This window comes from Gavia stellata, chromosome 7 (assembly GCF_030936135.1).
Source record: "Gavia stellata isolate bGavSte3 chromosome 7, bGavSte3.hap2, whole genome shotgun sequence".
Taxonomy (NCBI): Eukaryota; Metazoa; Chordata; class Aves; order Gaviiformes; family Gaviidae; genus Gavia; species Gavia stellata.
Window position 1 is genome coordinate 49,865,905 of NC_082600.1, and position 21,563 is coordinate 49,887,467.

The following is a 21,563-nucleotide window of genomic DNA, read 5'->3' on the forward strand; positions in this document are numbered from 1 at the left end:
CTCAGAGCTGAGCACTGAGCCAACAAACCCATCACAAAAGGGATCGGCTGCCAGAGTCCAGAAAGGGTTAAGGCAGCAGTTGGAGAGGTTTGGGGTGACGTCGTGCTTCTGGACGCCTGAGAAGTCTCTTGAAGGTAGTTCCCCTCTGGTGAGGATGGGAGCGAGCTGAGGTCTGAAATCCGAGATCCCTCGCAGTCTGGAGCTGGTGAGGTCCCAGTAAAAGCGTTTGCCTGCTTTCCCTTCCCGAGCAGTCACACCGCTGCACGGCCTGGGCAGTATGGAGCGAGCCCCCTGGACACTTGTAGGACTCACTCTCCTCCAGCTCCTGCTCATCTCCTGCCTGCCAAGAGGTACCGTAAGCGAGCGTGTGCGTTCCCTGCACGGCTGAAAGAGTCCCTTTCCTTCAGTGTGGTCAGAGGGGCTTGATCTCATGCGCTGTCATGGGAAGTAGAGAGATCTGCAGGGATGGTAATAATAGAAAGAAGGGGCTCTGCTTTATTTATTTTTTTCTTGCCGGCATGGAGTGTGTGTGTGGGGGGAGGTTTGCCCAGGGATGATTTCCAGGCAAACTTAATAGCCTTAAAGAGAAACGACTGGCTGGATTTGTTTGCCAATGGCCATCAAGAAAAGGGTATGCAATCACTTCGCTTACTACTGCTTTATTTTCTCAACACTCAGTGCTAAGGAAATGATGATAGAAAGAGGCATTTAAGTCTCTGAATTGTAAAGCGTAATTTGTTTAGTTTGGCAAGACAGAGACTTTCCTCTCCAGCCCCAACACCAAGAATGAAGGCAAGGGAGGAAAAAAGTGAAGGAAAAAAAGAAAACAAAAGCCACACATTGTTTCCGATCTGGGCTTTAGTTCTGCCAATATTATTCTTTCGAACGGGAAGCCTCGTTAAAGCAGAATGATCTTTTTTATACTCAAGCCTCGCTCCAGTTTCTGCTGAACCAGCATGTATGGTTTCTTCTTGATAAGGTTAAGCAAAAAACATTTACTGTTGAGTGCAAATTTGCTGTTGTTACGGCCACGAATGTGGGCTGTTTACACCTGGAGGTGGCTGGAGCTGCTTGCAGCAGCTAGCTGTCAGCGTCGCAGGCTGCCTGCTTGGGAGTTGCAGCCCTAAGGACTGGGAGGTGAGGTGCCCTCAAACCACCCACCCTTCAGGCTGCCACAGACGGCGGCACTCCTGGCAAGGTAAGCGCTTCTTGCTGGGGGAGCTGTCAGATACACAGGCACTCCTGTTGCGATGGCTATAAATAATCGGTGTCAAGGACGGCACTTCAGAGCCCGCCTCGCCAGGGGCCACGGCACAGGCTCTGCCTCTTCAGTGCCCTTCCCTGCTGGCCCCTTGGGGCCCAGCGTGCAGGTGACAGATGGTGACCAGGGATGCCTGCCTGCCAGGCTGGCCATCAGCGCCCGCAGCCATCCTGGGACGCTGACCTCCTGCCAAAGTTTCCCCTGCGGCATGAGCACAGAGAGCTTCTCCACACCTCCGTCCCACACGCACCGACTTGTCCCCGCGGTGGTCTGTCCCTCAGCTACGTGGCACCTTGCACACTGGCCAGGCGAGGTGGCTCCGTGGCACGTGCTGGGGTGGCACAGAAATAGCCCTGCCGATGGCAGAGCAGCCCTAGGCATGGGCTGCGGCTGTCAAGCGGCTAGGTGGGCAACAAATCTCTCCTGCTGCGGGGGTGGCAGGTCTCTCTCATGGTGAGAAGCTGGTCCGCAGAGCGGGCAGGCACTGGGCTGCTGGGGGCCCCCCCGGCAGCAGTGACGAGGGGAGGCAGGAGGAAGGACAATGACCGGCAACGAGACACGAGGGCTGTGGGGCTGCGAGCTTGGGAGGGAGGATGCCGCTTCCCCCAACACCAGCTCCTCACACGCCAGGAGCAGTGCAAGAAGGGCCTGGGGGACACATGGAGGAGAGCTGTCCCCCTCGCCCCCTCTCCTTCCTCGCCGTGCCTCCCCTGCCCTGCTGCTGATGGAGTGGCTGGCACGGGCCCTTGCCCACCACACAGCTGGCAGCATGAGGAGGGGGCCAGGAGCTCCCCTCCAGCAGCGGCGGGAGGGGCACTCAGAGACCGAGGAGCGATTCAAAAGTGCGGTGGCCTTAGCATGTCAGGGCAGGTTGGAAAATAGCATTTTGCCTCCTCCCCACAGATGTATCCAATTTTTATCCGTATTTATCACACCCAGTTGCACAGGGCCTGCCTCAAGAGTTGGGGGCAGGAATCGGGGAGGTCTGGGAATTGATTTTTGGAATAAACTTGAAGTGCAAGTGACTCATATTTGCTTAAAAATATATGTGTGTTTGTGTGTGTTTCTGCCTATCTAAACCCTTCCCAACCTCTCTTCCCCTCCCCCTCCAGCCTCTGTCGAGAGAAGTGGAGGCCAGATGCACTCAGACACATCCAGATGCATTCAATCTCAGCAAATGGGTTACTTCAGTTCACATGTTCAGGTTCCTAGCATGGACAAAGGGAAAGAGGCTTGCTTTTTATTTTGGAGAAAAGCTGGGGTTACTCACTCTTGACACCGAGGCCACCTCAAGGGGCTCCCAGGAGTCCCTGCAAGCCTGCCGGAGCCCAGGATTTGACTCTCCATCGGCCCAGAGGGAGCCCTCAACACTGCAGGGCTGCGCGGGTGCTGCCGGCAACAGGAGCTCCCTTGGGGACGTGGATGCCCCTTTCCCTCCTGCAGGGCCAGGGACGTGGCGGGAGGCCATAGGGCAGGGAGGCAAGCTATTAGCAGGGACAGAGGGCTGGCGGCCCGAGGGCATCTGCAGTCCTTGGTCAGGGCTGGACTACACACCCCGGAGGAGGTGTAAGGAGTATGATTTGAGATGAAGGCTCAGGGGTTTTGCTGCTGTCTGTGTCAACTATTCTATATGGGCAACATTAACTGCAAGTGAACCACCAACATGTTCCAGGTCTCACACCATTACAGCAAGCAAGCACTCAAGACAGGCCCAGCACCGCTCCTCCATGTTTATAACACAAGCACATTCTCATGTTATGTGGTAATGAAGTTCAGTACTGCAGCTGCTTCTTCTCCACAGATTCCCAAATATTCTCCCCTACTGCAGAAGTCCAGCTTTGTCCCCCAGACCCCATTAGCAAAGGCCGGGCTCTCCAGCCTCATCAATGTTGTTGCTAACTCAAAAGCGCTAGATTCATTACCTGTTCCTGTTCCTTGTCTTGCAGCGTGGAGAAAACAAAATCTCTTCCTGATCACACTAGTATAATTTTTCTGGCCAGAATAAACTCCTCTGTCCCAGAAAGACATCAAGGCCTGAAGGGTAATGTGGCAACCTCTGAGTTTTAGCCTCACCCTGGCTATTTTATCCTGTCACAGCCCTTCGCGGATGAAGACACAAGGCCACAGTGCCGATAATAAAATCACAAATGCCAGCTCGTAATTACAGAGAAGAAACTGAAAGAGGGGGGTTTAGGGCAGACTTCTTCAGGTTGCTTTAGATGCTAAAAACATCCTGGCTAGTGGCATAGATGGCCTGTAATTTAAATCCAACTATGACAAAAAGATACAGTAAAAGGAAGCTGTGTGGTGTTTGGAGGGCAAGGAGAAGATGCACGCAGAGGAGAACGAGGTTTAAACTGGAACTGGAGCTGAAATGTGGTGGAGGCATGAACACTTGACGCAGCTCTCTGGGCCTGTGGCCCAACTGGCCTGTCCCTACAGGGAAAGGAAGGGATATAAGGGTTTGGTACAAGAAAATGGGGAAAGGAGCAGAGTTTCGACTGGGGAGGTGTGGAGTATGGCTGTTTTGCACGTTACAGCTTACCGCCAGGGAACGAGGGCTGCTGAACTGTAGGAAGAAAGGGAAAGGGAAGTTTCCAACAGGAACAAGCATCCTACCCTAGAGCTACCTGTCAGTCCTCTCCGCAGCAGCAGGTAGAGCAGGCAAGAGGAGGGGCTGCAGGGCATGCAGGTTTATTGAAAAAGGAAAATGGTGGGAATGACACAACCGGTTGGGCATCACAACTGAGGCAACGTTGGCTGAAGGGTAGTGGGATTACTGAGGCTTTAGCATGTAGAAAGACCGAAATGACAGTCCTGTTTTCTATTAAGACTGGAAACAGAAAACCCTAGAGCTATTTGTGTTAACACTGTTTTTGCATTAACTCGCTGTTACAGCGCTTAGATGGGCAAAGTCTAGACCTCACAAATAGGAAGCAAAATTTTTATTTGGCTTTCCTTTTAGTTACACCGACATACTTGATTTTTATCACGGACAAAGCAAAACAAGGCAGTGTGGAGAGAGATACAAGCTTTGTAAGTCACACTGGAAATCCTGTTAAGGACCTGATGGAGACCTCAAAAATAATTTTTTATTGAACTAACAATTCTTCCCTCCTTGGAGCATAAGTGTTGGGAGTTTATGATCTGTTTGTCATAGCCTAATTAAGAATAGAAGCTTACAAATGTAAAAAAGGCACTACTGTAGGAGCACGATGAAGCAAATGTATGGCCTATCGGGAACAACATCAGGGCTATTTATTTCTGAATTTATAGCTCCTAAACACTATATGACAACAGGAAACCTGGAATAGAGACCCTCCTATTTGAAAACATTAAGGCAGACCCCAATTCCTGAATCAAAGGAGAATGTGCATTAGCCTTTTTTTCTATGTGAAACGTGATCTGAATTGTTAAAAAGGTAGAGCTTAAGACAACGGTTGTCTCGTCCAGCAGAACACAGTTGTACTCACACTAGACAGGTTTTCAATGCGTTTCTTAAACAGAATATACTTTCTGTAGTAGTTTAGTCTGCTTTCAACACAATCCTGCATTTGGGACTTAAAAAAGACAGTCAAGTTAAGGCACATTTATTAAGTGGACAGATTCAGCTTAGTATAGTAGATTTCCCCCTGTGTTCACCCACTGGCTTTGATTTTTTTAAATAGAAATCCTTTCTTTTTTCCCGCTGCCACCTCTTACAGCTATGTGAAAGCTCACACTAATGGCCAGGAAAGGATGCTAACTGACTCTGTAGGAGAAGCAGTCTAATTCTTCAGCAAAGGTCTGCAATCCATAAAGTAAGCACACTGAGTAAAACTAAAACAAGGATGTATTTTAGCTCCTCTTTTAATTAGCCCAGCTGCTAAAAAGAATAATAGGTACATAATTTCTAAAGAGAAGCAAGTGTTTCTAGAGACAGCATTATCCCTTTCATCCCCTTAACACATCTATTAGGAAAACAGGCATCATTTGCACAATGGGTTATCAGAGGCAAAAAGAGGTTAAGAACAAAGACCTGCACTTTCCTTCATTATTAATGGTTTAGGGTACACCATTTGCCAAGAGCCCCAGGAAAAGCCTCTTAAAGGGAACATCTCTCTTCCCTTCTGAGGTCTATTCCTCTTGGCCCCACTGAAATCAAATGGAGAGTTTTACTATTCATCACAGTGGAGCCACAGTTTCACCCAACATGTTTTCTCTTTTCCAGCTGACAAATTCTAGATCTCCTGTGTGCTCAAAGCTCTTCTTGTTGTTAATGTCAACGTCCACACACACGATACCTATGGGGTGGGGCCCAGCTTGCACATCTGTGCAATGACAGTAGAGTTGAGTAAAAGAGGAGCAGGATAAAACAGTAATACAAATGAGACAGACCTAAAGAAAATGTTAGCTGTTACTAGGTTTCACCTCTGTTGGAGCTGGTTTTAATGTAAATGAGAAAGCTTAATTTCAGAATTATTGCATGGCCAAACATTCCCTAATAAGAGCCTTAAGAAATTGCTCCTTCAAACTCAAATGCTCGTTTCTTCTGCAGAAGGCAGTAATTCTTTTTGAGCATCATGCTGAAAAAATAAAATGCAATTAAACAAAAAGGGCATGTTCTCATCTGTGGAACATGAACTGGTTGAATAATCACTTTGAAAAAGTCATCCTCTATGGACTCTAATTTTAGAGACATATCTGTTCATATCTGCTCTTATTTACAATGTGCTGTTAATTCGTATGGCACTTTTCAAAGCAATTTGAAATCATACTTCTTTGAGCCTAAGTAGTGTTTTACCAATGTGCGGATGGATAAATTGAGGCATGGAAGGAGAACTCATCTTTGCAGGATAACAGAATGGACTTGTAGGATGGGAAGGTCCATCAGTTCAGACCAAGATATGGATGTCCTTATAAAGCACATTCTTCCATCTTTCAGAAGTCCTGATAAATACATATGTCCAGCAGGGTCCTAAGGTGCTCCCTCTTTTGGAGGACTGTAGAGCACATTTAGGTTGTAAATTTTTCTCTTTTGTCCCCCAAGGATGGATGGAGATGGCAAACTGCTTTTCTGCTGGATCAGTCCTCCAATCCCTCTGCATAGCAGCTAATGCCAGCACAAAGATAGGAAGAGGGAATGGGACGTCAGGGAGAGGAAGGAGGGAAGTGTCTCATCTCAGCAGCAGCATGGGCTTATATCAGCTTAAAGTAAGTGCAGCCTGAAGAAGTCATTCTTCCAAAGAAGTGGAAGACACAAAATTTAATCGGTGTAATCGGACTTGCTTCAATTCACCATAGTTCTTAGCCATACAATTTCCCCAGCTCTCAGACCTTTGGAACAGAAATCCCATTTCTATCTGGCAAGGTATCTATGACTGACAAATTCACCATGGGAAAAGACAAGTGTTCTGAAGCTGAAGTTTTACCCTGATGAGCTGCCTGACCCACCCCTAAGGCAGCAATGTGCTCGTGAATCTGTTCCCAAATCACCAAAGCTTTAAGCCTGACCTAGTAAGATAAACCAAAACCGAAGTTGGTTTACTTGAATATCCCAAGGTGCAAACTGCAGTTGCTTAGAAGCTCACTAATATGTGGATTACACTTTATTTGTTTCCACACCCTCAAACCCTTCCTCACAGGTTCCCCATAAACAACCTCCTTGAAGATGAAAGCTAATAACTCACTACATTCTGCACCACGGTCTTACATTTCACCCGCATCCCCATACCACAGGAGTCTCTCTTCCTCTTTCCTTATTTCTTTTTTTGCTATTATTTTAATTTCCTTTGCAAGGTCAAGTTCAGCTTGGCTTTTGGCAGTTCTTCCTTTGTCCCTGAGCTGTAAGACACAGCTTGCTTTGATGATCAGACTTTTTCCCATCCCTGATAGGTCTCTACTTTTTCCTTGAATGAGAGATTTGACTGTGCTCATTGTATATCCCACAGGATTCATCACTATCCTTTCCAGCAGACCTTGTATTGAATAGAACTAGTGCTTTAAGATGGTCTTATCCTTGCAGCTATTTTTTATTACTTGGGCATCCTCTTTGAACTCACTGGCATAAGAATAAGTAACATCTGCAGTCTTCAGCGTCAGTGCTAATGGAGTCTTCACTTATCTTCCGAGGAGACTTCTGGCTTTTCAGAATGGTGCAGTAAAAACTGCCCTTTTGGAAGGTTGCATTTCCACTCAATTTCAAACAGTATTTCTGTCAAACCTCCATCACGACCCTTCCCAAGTACTAATAAAAGAATTTCTTGTGTGGTTTTTATCGCCTCATTTTCCAAAGTCCTGCAGTTTGGAATGGGATAGTATTTGAGGTTTAGCGAGGACGGAGACAGCTGAGTCATATGTGTGCCCAGACCACGAGGGTGATAGGAAAACCAGACACACTTGTATCAGGGAGATGATGATTGCATCACTAACTGTTCAGGCTCCTCTGCTGCACACCAGGCTGCCCAAGCACGTCTTGGCCAAGGAAGTCGGCATGTTTTGAAAAGGTAGAGCAAAAATAAGAAGCAAAAAAGGGAATTCTGGGCCAGAGAAAGTGAGGGATGTGAGCGAGCCTGGCAAGCCAAATCAGAGCTGGATTTGCTGCAACTTCGTAAAGGAAGTGAGTGACAGTAGAAGCTTGATAGTCCAGCAGATTAAAACTATTTGCCATTCAAGGTATTGCAGCACCAGGAGTAACCTACTTCTACTCCTTCCCTTCACTGGCTCCTGTGGGTTCATGGTACAGAGGCAGGCAGGCAAGCACCACTTTTAAAAAGGCAGACACTGAGCTGAGTCAAAACCAAGAGCAAAGGCTGAAAGTTTTGCCTTTGCAGTCTTGAGGATCTGTGAGGAAACTGAGGTCCTGTTACTGACAGGGGAAGTCAGTAAGCATTAAACTACTCAGCAGATTGGCTGTGCATTTCATCCAGTGCCAGCTGCTCTGTGGATGCTCTTCATCTGCTTTTCAGCAGCTCAGCTCCCAGCGCCGGCTCAGCAGAGGCCAGAGCAGGATCAGCCAGCCCACCCCTCCACGTGGTCCTGCTGCACCTCCTCCTTGCTGCGGCTCATCACCCGCACCAGGTTTTCACAGAGGAAGCTCAGGGCCCACCTGTTAGCGGCGAGGGCTCCCCAAAGTGAGGAGCCTTTGGCTCCTCCAAAGCCCCAGCTCAGCACCAGGGAGCAGGGCAGGTGCCAACATCACCGTGATGAATTGTCATTGCTGTAACTCAGCCCTCGGACTGATGCTGCTAGCAGGGAGGACATTGCCTGGGAACATCCCCTCCTACTGCTGCCTTACAAAATCCATTGCTGACAGCCTTTAGGATCTGAAATGTGCTGTAGGGACTAGGCGGTCTCACGAGGTGCAGATGTCAGTGAAAAGCATGAACGTGTTGCCATCCGAACCTAGAAATGCGTAAGAATTACCAGCCAGCTTGCATGTGCCTCAGTGCTCATCTCCCACCTCACTTGTCCCTCAGGCTGGACTCAAAGCATCGGGTGAAACGTTGAGTTGTGCTCTGCCAGGCTCCTGAGCCGAGCAGGTCTTCCCTCTGGCACCTTCCCCGGAGGTTCGCATGCCTTCACAGCCCAGCCATTTCTTGCTTGGTTTCCATGGTCTTGAGCTGCTTCCTTGTGTGCTGTTTATGCCTGGATTTAATGGGCTTTTCTTCCATCATTAAAATCCCATAAATTAATCCACTGTTTATTTGCCTGTCCAGAGACTTGTTTGTTCTTTTCAGCTAAATATTTTGCATGGGTTGTCAAGCAGCTTCTTCCTGCTTCTCCCAAAACCAGGTCAAGCCACTTTCTGGGCTGTGTTTGACACTGGGAGACACAGGCACTGCCTGCAAGCCAGACTGCCTGCTTTGGAGGATTATCAAAGTCAGACCCACAAAGCACCCCACAATTATCTCTGCCACAGCTGGCCAAGGCCTGGCTTCCAGTATTTTACTCAGTCAATAAATCTCCCCCCGCTCTTCTCTGCCTCATTCTCTTCTGTTTTGGGGTAATAAAGGCCAAGTGTGGGTGTGGGGAGCCGCCAGTGGTTACCATTCCCCAAACACACAAGGGGCAGTGGGGTTATGCCTCTTCCTCCCTGGAGCCCAGGATGAGCTCAGCAACCCAAACAAACATTCATTACACGCACTAGAGGCTCTTTGCATCTCCCTTTTACATTTCTGAGGGAAAGGTTTCCTTTGCCTTTTGTTCAGTAGCCTGGAGATACTTATGCAAAACAAAAGGGATCCTACTGTTATTAAAGAGGTGCATAGTCTTCACACAAATGTCTTTCAAGAATAGCTTCTACAATTTAGAATAATAGATTTCATGATTTCTGTGAAGAAAATCCTAGAGAGGATCACTTAAAAATCTGAAATCCACAATTTCCTTGTCAAGGCTATATATGTTGCACAAACTGCAGTACTTGAGAACATGAAAGGGAATTAAACTGGCAGTAAATCAAAAGACAGTCTATTTTCATTGTTTCAGTTGAGACAAGGGCAAGACGTGAGCAAACAGCATTTCTAGGTGGCAGCAAATTTTCTTTTACAATTCTTTAAGGACCAAGATCTGCTGCTCCCATCTTAACACTAAATATTACCTTAAACTCAACTTACGCTACAAATACACCCATTCGATTCACCAAGAATAAGTGTGGCATCTGCTTTTTGGCCCTGTTGTGTACACAAGCTCTACATGTAAATAAAAATATGCATATGCACACACCACACTCTCTACACACATACAAATACATGTGTAATATTTTATGGAAGCATAGAGTCATTTCGGTTGAAAGGGACCTCTGGAGGTCATCTGGTCCAGCCCCTCTGTCGGAGAAGTTACGCTGTGTTGCTTGCAGCCTTATCTTGTCAGGTTTTGAATTCCTGCAAGGATGGAGACATGCCCTCGTCATCCCAGTGCAACTTTGCCTGTGAATGATGTTTGGATCATTTTACAGATATCAGTTTCTCTTGGGCATTTTACAGCTACAACCCAAATGGATATAGCCATTTTATTAATAAGCTTTAACAATTTTGAGAGAAAATAGATTTTTAGCTTGAGTTGGGAAACGCAAGAATTTGAAGGAAGCTTTGCAAAAGCTCCTGAGTGGTGGGTAGTCATTTATCACTCAGACTTTGGGGAGTCCTCCTTCAATAAGGAGTGAGACCCCCACCTCCATACACCACAGAAACAGCTATTTTCAGTCATGTATGGTGCAGTGTAACAAACTGAGTGTCAGTTCTAATAAGATAATTAGACATATGTAATCAATTTGCTCTGGAATCTGAATCAGATACAGTTCATAGATAAATGGCTTCATTAAAAGAGAATAATAGCCACAGGTTAAGAAGTCCCAACTTGGCCAAGTTGATTGACTGCTGTTCTGGGAATTAGAAGGCATGAGTTTAATTCCTGGCTCTGCTATTGTTTTTCTCGGGGACCTTGAGCAAAGACACTTCACCTCCCTTCTGCTTCAGTTTCCCATCTTGAGATCTACAAGCAGAAGGCTGTATAACTGCTAAACACTAAGGTTATTTTGATGCAAGAATTCATTATTGGAATAAAAAATCACATAACTTTATTGCATGACAGAAAAGTCTTTCTTTTCCTTTTTGGAATGATTATGGGGGCGCGGAAAGGGAATAGAAAGGTTTCAGCACAAACAGCAGCCTGTTTCCAAACTCAGAGCAGTGGTGGACTCTCCCCAGGCACAAGGGAAAGGCTCGGTTCCGAGGAGCACTTAGGGCTGAATTTCATTCCCTAGCCAAAGGGAAAAAAATGAAGAAACAGTTTGGTGGTCCCTTTTTTATGGAGCCAGTAAATATCATTAGGGGAAAAGATAAGCTTCCAGGAACCAGGCTTCATGAGGCCATGGAGAATCAAGTGAGACAGAGCAGCAAGGTTCAGTGGTAGGGTGCTTCAGCAGACATGCTAATTAGGCTATGAGGCACAATGAAACAAAACCCGGCAGTGTGAGAAGGGAGCCAGGTACAGGCACGGACAGGAGTGCTGCGCCTTAGAGATGTATGGCTTGTTGCAATGACAAGGCAGCCCTGTTACTCTGAGTTTAAAACAAAAGGAAAGAGGATGTTACCTAATCACAATGAAAAAAAAAAAGATAAAAGGAGAGGAGAGAGGGAAGAAGAAAGAGAGACTCTCATTATGTTTCCTTCATGTCTCATCTTTCTAGTCTGCTCTCTCTCTTTTTACCATCAAACTCCAAGAAAGCAGTCATCAGGTCTGTCAACTGGTTAGGAGACATGCTGACAGCACCGTGCACTCATTAGATTTCACTTTGTAGAATTTAGACAGCACGCTGGCAGAGAAAGATGGGATCTGCCCTTACTGTGGCAGTCCCGAGTCCCAGTCAGAGGTGGTTTCCTAAAAGGGCACTTCCAGCATAGCTTAAGTATCATGATATGAGGCTACACTAAATAATAAAAAGATACTAATAATGTTACCCTATTAGAAATGCCAGACAAAATGAACCTTTAAAAATAATGAAAAATCTGTTTCCTTTGGCAGTGAAGCCGAGCCTAACACTGTGTGCTTCTGAGTGAAAATAGGGAGTAAAACCAGCTAAAACCCAGCCTCAAAATTGGCCTTTCCTAGAGGACACCCTAGTCTTCAAGTGTAGCAAATTCACAAACAGAAATACAACCAAAACATGCCATTATAGTTTAAATAATCTATACTATATGAGGCCGTAAATCAGTCCTGTGATCTGAAGAAGAGTCTCCCATGTGACGTCATCCTCTGTGTTTTTTTTAAACTATTTTCTCACCACAGAAGTGGGAAGGCCTTGCAGAGAAAAGACTGAAGTGAAGATACTCCTTCCCTCTGGTCTGTTTGCCTCCTCTGGCTGGCACTGCGAAACTGCCTGTGTGTTCTTCAGACACCCAAACCGAGCTGATGGTTCGGCCACGTGTTACCACGTAGCTTGGGATTTCCTGGGCTGAAGACCTTGGCCAGCCTCATGCCATACATGATCTGACAAATCACTGATTAATAGATCCTGTCAATCCTTGGCAGATAACGAATTATTTCTGTGTGTCCCCCTCTCTGTTCCCTGCTTGCAGAGTACACAGTGATCAATGAAAACTGCCCGGGCGCCGAGTGGAATATCATGTGTCGGGAGTGCTGCGAATACGACCAAATTGAGTGCGTCTGCCCAGGACGGAAGGAAAGAGTGGGCTACACCATTCCCTGCTGCAGGAACGAGGAGAACGAGTGCGACTCCTGCTTAATCCACCCAGGTATGTTTAGGGCCACGCTGTGTTCACACCAGATCTTTGGCCAAGGCATCAGCATGTAATGGTAGCTGCTGGGCAGGGGAGCAGTGAGGGCAGGCACATCTCACCGGGGCATGGGATTGCCCCGCATCTCCTTGGGAACTCCCTCTGCCACTCTGCTGACAGCAGCAAGAAACTTGGCAAGATGCCCCTGCAGTAGGCAGCATCGCTGCCAGAAAAAAACCCACTTTCTACCAGCAATGTTGTCCTCGGGGCGCCTTGGGCAGGCTTGGGAGCTGCCAAAGGGTGATGTTGCAGCTGGCTTCACACCAGGAGTGTTCTGTAGGTGTTCTGGGATCATTTGCATCCCCAAAGCAAGAAGGGAGAGATGACTTGGAAGTCCAGCTAGCAAGGAGGAAAGGGCAAAGTTACAGCTGAGAGCAGGAGGAGACAGGACCAAGTTAGAAGACATCAGAATCACTTAGGCTGGGCCCGAGCAGCACCAGCATCCACATTCAGACTCCTGAGAGAGGCATTTACAGTCGGAGTAATGAGATTTAGAGGTTTGGGCAAGTCAGACTGGGAGTTTGGCTCCAAGTCTCAGAGTCTGAGCTGCCTAGTGTTTGCGGGTGGAGGTTGGGTACGGTTCACGGTGGGGAAGCTGTCAGCACCGCAGCAGTCACTAATGTCATTGGCATTTTTTGTGGAAAAGAGAGGCTGCTCCTCTCCCCGCAGGACAATCCACCTTGGCTTTCCTCTAACTCAGTGGCTCTCCTTTCAGGCTGCACCATTTTTGAGAACTGCAAGTCCTGCCGCAACGGCTCCTGGGGAGGGACACTTGACGACTTCTACATCAAGGGGATCTACTGTGCAGAGTGCAGAGCTGGCTGGTATGGAGGGGACTGCATGAGTAAGTGTCCTACATGGGCAGGGAGGCATGTCAGGGACAGGGAGAGGTGGGACAGAGCCGGAGCCATGCTGTGCCTTTCCAGCTCTTCCTGTACGGTGACTTGCAAAGGGCACAGGCAGGAGAGGGCAAATACAACCAGGCAGTAAGCAGATCTACAGTGGGGAAAACTTCTCTCCCAGTGCTCATCTGCTAGGGATTGGCCCACACCACAAGTCACAGGAGGTTACAACCCTACTAAACTTCTGGTTTGTTTTGGTTTATTTTAAAACTTTAACTACTGTGACTCTGGAAATCTTCTGTTCTCTGCATTTCTCAGACATATTTCAGCATAACTGATTCCCCAGAGGCCTTCAGCAAAACATAAACATTTACATGGGCAACAGCTATATCAAAGAGCTTCTCCTCTGTCCTCTTTCAACCCCTGGGCTGCAGAACCAGCCCCGAGGAAGTCCCAGTGCTCCCTCCCTCCTTCACACAGCTCCAACTCACTCCAAGGCAGCTCTGGAAAACAGTGTCTTGCAACTGCTAACAGCACCATGATGGACCAGGAGTGTTTCAGGCTCTGGTAGCGATAGCTGAAGGTTTTGCTCCCAACAGCGTACAAAAGCTCCTGCTTCTTGGATTTTGCTAAGCTGTTGGTCCTAATGCTATCTTTCAATAATGAATTCCATAATTGGATACAGTTTAAGATTAGTATTTCCTTTACCAATTTCCCACTGGTGAAGGTATAGCCTTTCACCGACCCTCTTTCAATTTTTATTGAATGTCTCTTTGTTCCCATTTCACTGAAAGGGATGAAAGCAGTCTGCTTTTCCTACTCTGTTCTTGAGAACAGAGTCCATTATTCTCCACACCTTAGTCTTGTCTCCTCTTAGTCATTGAATTTAAAGCAACAATTGAACCTGCTTTCGCAACACAGCCCATGACCATTCAGGAGGTGAAAGCAAACAAAATAAAATCATTGCTTTAAACAGCAGAATATGGGGAATCAGCATGTTTCAGCAACAGAGCTAACTCATCTAATAATAATAATAAAAGGGGGTGAGGAAGGGAACCAGCAGCTTGGTGCTTTGGAAGTTCATAAATTGAGTCTCTTGCAGTTTACGGTGTGATTTCTGAGAGCACTTTAAAGTCCCGTTTGCTCTGCGTCGATGTTAAAGCTCCCCTGGCACTTTCTCTAAGAGCAGAGCCAAGAAAGAATCATTAGCTCATCTAATCCTCCCTCTGCCTGAGTAGATCGGTTGCCTACAGTGTATTTCAGCCTGCTCTGCCTACTTGTGTTTTAAGGCAAATACACCCTCACACTGCAGTCTATTTGGACATTTTTGCAGTACTGAAATTTTGCAGGGCTTTGTTATATAGTGTTTTTCCTAGTACTTGTTGAGGGAAGCAGTGTGACACTGAGGGTGTGGTCTCTTGAGTGTGGTTCTGAGGTTCTTCCAAGGCAGGGTAGGATGGGCAGATAGCACTACTGTCTTTTCCACTCTTACAGAGGAGCACGGGGGACGGTTGTGATCCCAGCACACTCCTGAGCTTCCCTGCTCCAGCTCTCATGGCTATCTCACTTTTGGCCTTGACGGCAGGCTCAGGCTCAGGCATGCGGAGACTGCGTGTCCAGAAAGCAGCCCATAACCATAGCGGGTGCTGGCCTGCCGGCTCACAGCTATGTGGCTTTGGGTCTGGAGGGCGGCCAGCGAGTAGCCTTCGAATGATGGCGTGCACCAGCTGCCGGTGCTAATGCAACACATTTTGGAGAGCGAAGGAGGAGGCATCTCTCTTTGGTACCTGCTCGCAGGCTCACATCTGGAACTTTGCAGCCTGCCCCGGGCACCTCGCCAGCGGCAGAGTGCCAATAAACCCCGGGAACACAAGGGAGCGCAACCGCAGTAATTGGGGGATGTAATCTGTCTACTTCATCCGGTACGGCAAACGCCAGTGCCCTCCGCCAGCAAGCACACGGACGTCCCGCGGGACCCGCCCCGGCCCTGCGCGCAGGCCGCACGCAAAGCTTCCCCCCGCGGCAGGTCGGCGGCTGCGGGGAGCGGCGTTGCCGCAGCGGCCAGAAAGGAGGGCTCCTCCTGGCAGGGCTGCCCTGGCGAGGCGTCCCCAAACGAAGCTTCTTCCCCAGATTTCACCTCCTCCTGCCCAGCGCGGCCCGCCTCTACCCTGCCCCCGCGCCGAGGGCAACCTACCCGCAGACCTCACAGCCGGGAGGCTTTAGGGCGGCTGCCCGGAGCACGGACCGGGGCGGAGGAGGAGAGAGCCGGCGGTGCGGGCAGGCAGCACCGGACACCCGGCAGGGCTCCGGGCGGACCCGCCCGGGGAGCGCCGGGCTCTGTCTCCCTCTCGCGGGGCGCGGGAGGCGCTGCCGCGGAGCGTCGGCCGCCGGCTCCCGCTCCCGGGGCCGGCCAAGACGGCGAGCGGCGAGGGCGGGCTCCGCCGTAACCCGGGCGAGCTTCCCGGCGGCGAGCGGGCACCCCTCCGGCTCCGTCCCTTCCCTACCGGACCGCCCTAAGAACCCCCCCCCCGGGCACGGCGGGGACTCCCCTCCCGCGGCGCAGCCGCCGCCGCTCCGCCCTCCCGCCGCGCCGTTTCCCTCAGGTGCCCCGGCCTGTCGCCGCTCGGGCGCTAGGTGGCGCCCGGGGCCCCGGAGGAGGACGAGCCGCCGGCCCCAGGGCCCCGGCCCCGGCCATTGCGTGGCCCCCGGCCCGCTCCTCTCCGGCAGACGGGGAAATGGCCGCGCGTGTGGGCACCAGGGGATGAATGCCAGCGATGCAGAGGAGCGCACAGCTGCGATTTAGCCTATGGGCAGGAGTAATGCCGTATTAATGCCGCACTGGTGGGGGGTAAGCTGTGGGGCAGGCTGTGGTTACCCCAAGGGGAGCAGCGAGGCCTGCTCGTGGGGCAGCCCGGGACCCTGGGGTGCCCCGTCTGGCTCCATGGGCTGGTGGTGCTGCCCCAGCCACGGGGCAGCGGTCAAGGGACTGCCTGCAATCGCAAGTGAGCCTCTGGGAGCGATTTCTGGGAACTGCCAGCAAAAGTGGTGATGTGCCTGGAGGGCCGTGACAAGGACGAAGTACCACGGGCCAGCCCATGGGGCCGGCTGCTTCGTACTGTCTGCTGGCATAGCCGGACACATGGACATGGCTGAAAAACAGCCAAAGGGCACCACATCATTTGGTAAAATGAGAAATGGTCTAGGGTGTTCAAAGGAATGTTATTAGTAAAAAATCCACACTGAACAGAGTTAATTGGGTACTGGGACATTTCCTGTTGGGACTGTTCATTGGATTGGACTGTCGTGCCTTAAAAGGCACATCAGAATCTAAAACCAGAAGAGAAACGACCCTGCAGGACCCTTTCCTCTGTACCCTGCACTCCAACAGCCTTTGTCAACCTCCGATTGTCAGTGCTTGAGAACACATGCTCCTTTAAAGCAGGGGAGAAAGTGGTGGTATCTGACAAATGTCCTCAGCCTCGCTGTCCAAATGTGGTCCCCGTGACGAACAACAGTGCTTGTAGTTTTAGAGACTTCGCGAACATTAGTGTTTCACGCAAGGCTGGTGACCAACAAGCAACAGGTAGCAACAAGGCGTGACGAGGGACAGCTGCCTTCCCCTATCAGCCTGTTTCTGAATACCAGTAACATTTCTAATCGCGTTCTCCTCTGTTCAGTCCTCTTGACTTTTGAAGGAGCCCCACATCGATGCTGCAGCACTTGAACAGCAGATAATGAGTTCTTACTGGAGGTCTCCTCAGGACCTCTCCCTCCATCAGCCCAGGGCTCTCCGTGGGCTACAACTCAGAGGTTTCCTGAATTGTTTTCTTTTCTGTTAGTAACAAGCCTTAGAGGAAATCTTACTGTGGCCCTGAAAGCTGCCTTTTTTTCAGGAACAGGAACGGAACAGGGATGTTGACACTCCGCCAAAGTGGATTATTTTTTTGTAAATGAGGCAGAATTTGCCAGCATTTGTGTTTGGGATGTAAATTATTTTTGAGAGCTTTCCAGGTCTCCTGCAGATTCAGAATGGGAAGAGAAAAGACTCCTTTTGATCAACAGATGATTGAACTGTTGGCCTGGGGAGTCAGCCTAACTTCTGCTAGAAGGGCTGGAGATACAAGAGCACAGATCTGATGTGATTGCAAAGGTGCTTCGTGCAGAGAAGGGCGGTAGCGAATCTGAGAACGTTCTTTTGGAGGCAGTCATTGAATGGCTCCTCTTTAGCCTCTGGACCACCTGCTTTGCTGGCCAAACCTACTTCCTTGGCACTAGTGTTCAGAGAGTTCAGGCTGTACCACTGCAAACAGAAAAGTGTGTTTAGTATGCCGTGCACACAAGTATCTCTTTGCACCAGTTCTTTGGCTTTCCTTTGTTAAAGGCATCAGAAACTCAAAAGCCCTTCGGGACGAAAGGGAAACTTTCTTTGAGATGGTCCAAGCCCCCTGTCAAACCATCTGAAGATTTCTAGCAGCTTTGTCTCAGGTTGTTTTTGAGGCAGGAGCCAGTGGCAGCACAAGGTCCTGTTTCTTGCTGTGGGAAGGAGCATTATCATGTGCACCACAGCAGATCCTGCTGTACTCGCTGAATCCTAATGTGGTTGCTGGGCACAGTCATTAATCCTTGCCTTTTACAGAGGGAAATAAACGAGCCACAGAGGAGGATGAAACACTTTTGAGGAACACTTCTGAGCAGGATTTCTGTTTCCTTGGGTCCCGCTTAATTAAGGGTAACCGAGGGTAAATGAACAAAGGGTATTTCATTTGAGCAACACTTTCTTAAGAAGAAAGAGGAGTAATTGACCTGCAGTTTTCACGTTTCCCCATAGACCAGATACAGCAGGACTGATTTCCAGACACTGAGATCAATGGGAACCGCAGATGCTTGGTACTTCACCAAATCGCTGTCACCCTCTTTTCCCAAAGGAAGGAAGGGCCCTGAGGCGAGTGTTAAAACCCGCCGCTTCAGTAGGAAACATTCGTCCTGTGTTGCTGGTTAAAAGTTTAGGGTTCCTCTTTGGAAACAGATGGAAGGAGCAGGGCTTTCTGTTGGACTAAAGAGGTAAAAAGAAGGGAGAGAGTTGCTGTGGAGATCTTTTGGGTCATTTGTCTTTTTACTTATCTTCATTATCTGTGGTGTGCAGCTATCAGAGTCCCCTGGTTCAGTGATGCTGTTTGACTCAATCACAATTTCTGGCTTACAGATACAGCCTCATCCCCCAGCAAAGCAACAGAAGGTTTACCAGGGAATGTAGCCATGTGCAAGACTCCATTCGGAAAGATGTAGTCAGGAAAGCAGAAACTGAGAAATAGCTCTGCTTGGTGCGTAATGATTTAACTGTGCATTTTGCTAGCGCTTGCATTTACAGATCACAGAAGGCTCTACAAAAATCACTAAACGACTTTCCTTCTTCCACAGAGGAAAATAGCATTAGCCATATTTTATAGGGAGAGGTTACCGAAGGTGAGTGAACTCTCTGGGCTAAAAATGTTCAGCATCCAAGAAGAGGAATTAGGACAAGTATCCCTGGACAGCTGCCTAGGGGCAGCTGCAGGATAGCCGTGAAAAGATATTGCTTCCTCAGCGTGTGACCTTGTCTACTGTTTGTTCAGGTCATTGTCCTCTGATGGTTTTCTCAGACTGGGCACAAATGATCAGAGTACTTCATCTTATTCTGTTGATGCTGGGCACTGAAGTACCTTTCATAGTATGGCAAAAAGCTGAGAGTGACACAGGCAGAGTGGGACAGGAGGAGAGGTAGGATAAGAATGAACCTGAGAGAAGGGATGAGGGCTGTATGTTATATATGTGTTACACTGAGTCATTGGTGGAGGAGCTGTGGTGGTTATATGTTTCCATTGGCATGGTGGCATTAACATGTAAGGATGATGTGGTGAATCGTGAGGACAAACAGATGTATCCTCTAGGAATACATCAGCTGTTTTTCCTCCAGGAGTCTCCTTGTGAAGGACTTGAAACTATGATGTTGGGTGCAACAGCTCCTCCTCTCATTGTTTCTCTCACTTGAGCTAATTCAAGTGTTCATTGAACCTTTGACACTTTCCCATCAGCTTCCTCAGCTTCAGTGATTACACAGGTCAACATGAGATCCACCAAAACTGTTCTGAGCTGGAGCATCAGCCAGGGTGGGTGGGCTAATCAAGAGTGGGACAAAAGCTGTAAGAAATGGTTTCATGGGGCTGCATTGCAAACCAGGGAGAAGCAATCAACTAAAACTTTTCTAGGCATGCTCTTAGCCTAGGCAATACTCTACAGAGTCATAACTCTTTATAGCCATTGTGTGGCTGTCCCATTATTTTAAATACTGCCTTGTAAGAAAGTGTGTATCTTCCTAAGCCTCCCTGTCTTCTCATTCCGCTGTTGTTTCTACATGTATTTTCTTCAAACACCTCTTGAAGATCCCTCACACAGATTTTTTTCTTCTTTTGCTCCCCAGGGTGCGGGAAGGTGTTTCGGGCTTCTAGAGGTCAGATTTTGCTGGAGGGTTACCCACTGAATGCACGATGTGAATGGACTATTCATGTTCAAGCTGGATTTAACATTGAATTAAGGTAGGTCATACTGACTTTTAGCCAGCGCTGGTTTCAGGTGGACACTGGGGCATGTGGATAACCAAGAGTCAATGAGGGTCAACAGCTGGGAGCCCTGGGGCAGTGAAGGTACTGCCACCACCTTGCAGTTTGGTACCTCAGCTCTTTCCCCTGGTCTAGCTTGTGATGGGCAGCCACTGCACAAATCATCAATGCTGTGCCTTCAATTCCCATTTAGAACAGCTGGATGCTAAGGAGAGTTTCTCAGCTATAGGGCACAAAGTATCTCTCTAGAGGTCTCTTCAAGATCTTGGCACCGAAGCACCCAGTATTTTCTGAAGAGTGTACCAGGCTGAACAAAGACATTCTTTGAAGAAAAGTTGTAGGAACATTTTGATATGATGTCTCATGCCAGGAGAGAGTTGCCCATGGCACCTGCCTTGCATTTGGCCTACATTTTCCCTCTCTTATTTTTCTTTCACTCATTTTACCAGCCCTGTCTTTTACCAGCCTCAGTTATTCCTCTTACCATTCCTACGTCTGGAGGATGTGATTGGTTCTCCTGCAAGTCATTGCTCCTCTGACCTGTGTATGCTTAGACTTGTTAACCAGCCCCTGCTGACTCAAGCTCACAGTTCTTGATTGGGTATCCTGCCTAGTGCAGGACAGCCCTTAGCTGGGGTAATTAATGCTGTTTTCATGTGTGTGTAGCAGGGAGCTCACACATGCAGCAGGAAGCTTGGCGTGGGATTGTATTCAAAACCTACTAGCTAATACAATAAAAACAGTAGCCTTCAAATCAGTATTTCACCAGCTTTGGAGCCCAGGGAAAACAACTATGCTAGATGCACAGATTTCTTCCTATATGTTTAAAGAGAGACTTAGTATTTAATAAGAGGAAGAGAAACCAACTGAATAGAAAAGAAGAGCTTGTGGCGTTCCCACACTGATGCCCTTTTTTCAGACTTGCAAATGCAAGCCTGCTGTGTAGTTATGAGCAGCTGCAATTATTGCTTGGATAGTGTTGGAGCCTCTTGACTCTGGAGAAATGTGTAGGAGACACAGGGGAGCAATGCTGTGAGGAGGAATCTTGTGTTCTTATGACACAACTTTGCATCAGTCTCAGCAGGTATGAGCTGTACCTTAAAAGGTGGTGTTGGCTAGCTGTATGATTTGAACAGCGCAAGCGCAGGGAGGAGGTAACCTGGTATGTTTTACGTTTCTGAACAAGGCTTTGTCAATTGTAAGGCTTAATAAGCTACAGGTGTCACCTGGTCTTCACTTTTATGGGAGTGGGTGTGAGAGTGGAAATGGATCCTGTGCATGCACATCACTAGTGGATGCACCCATCGCTGGGTAAAGAGTTGACAGCCAGGTGGCATCAGGCACAAGGTACAGGAAAGGGAGGAAAGGCTATTTTAACAAAGGACATTAGATCCAACAACTGTACTTGCTGTGGCTGCGCTAAGGAGACTGTCATCCATTTTCAAGGCAGAGGAATGGCAAGTGCTGTAAAGTAAGCTAACAGATGTACTAACTCTTTGGAGAAATCAGACCTCCTCCTGAGAGCCACCCACATGCATGCTAGGAAGATGTTAGTGTCAGGTGAGATCTGTACAGTTCACTCCGTTTA

The 21,563-nt window shown here is 48.5% G+C and overlaps 1 protein-coding gene across 1 annotated transcript in view; it reads left to right on the plus strand.

Moving 5' to 3' along the window:
• Nucleotides 1-230: 230 nt before the first annotated feature.
• Nucleotides 231-21,563, plus strand: part of PAMR1 (peptidase domain containing associated with muscle regeneration 1) — a 57,166-nt gene continuing 35,833 nt past the window's right edge. The window contains exons 1-4 of the mRNA XM_059819640.1: nt 231-350; nt 12,319-12,495; nt 13,253-13,381; nt 19,837-19,951. Coding sequence (XP_059675623.1) covers nt 278-350; nt 12,319-12,495; nt 13,253-13,381; nt 19,837-19,951 — 494 coding nt within the window. The 5' untranslated portion in view covers nt 231-277. The remainder of the gene's footprint in view (nt 351-12,318; nt 12,496-13,252; nt 13,382-19,836; nt 19,952-21,563) is intronic.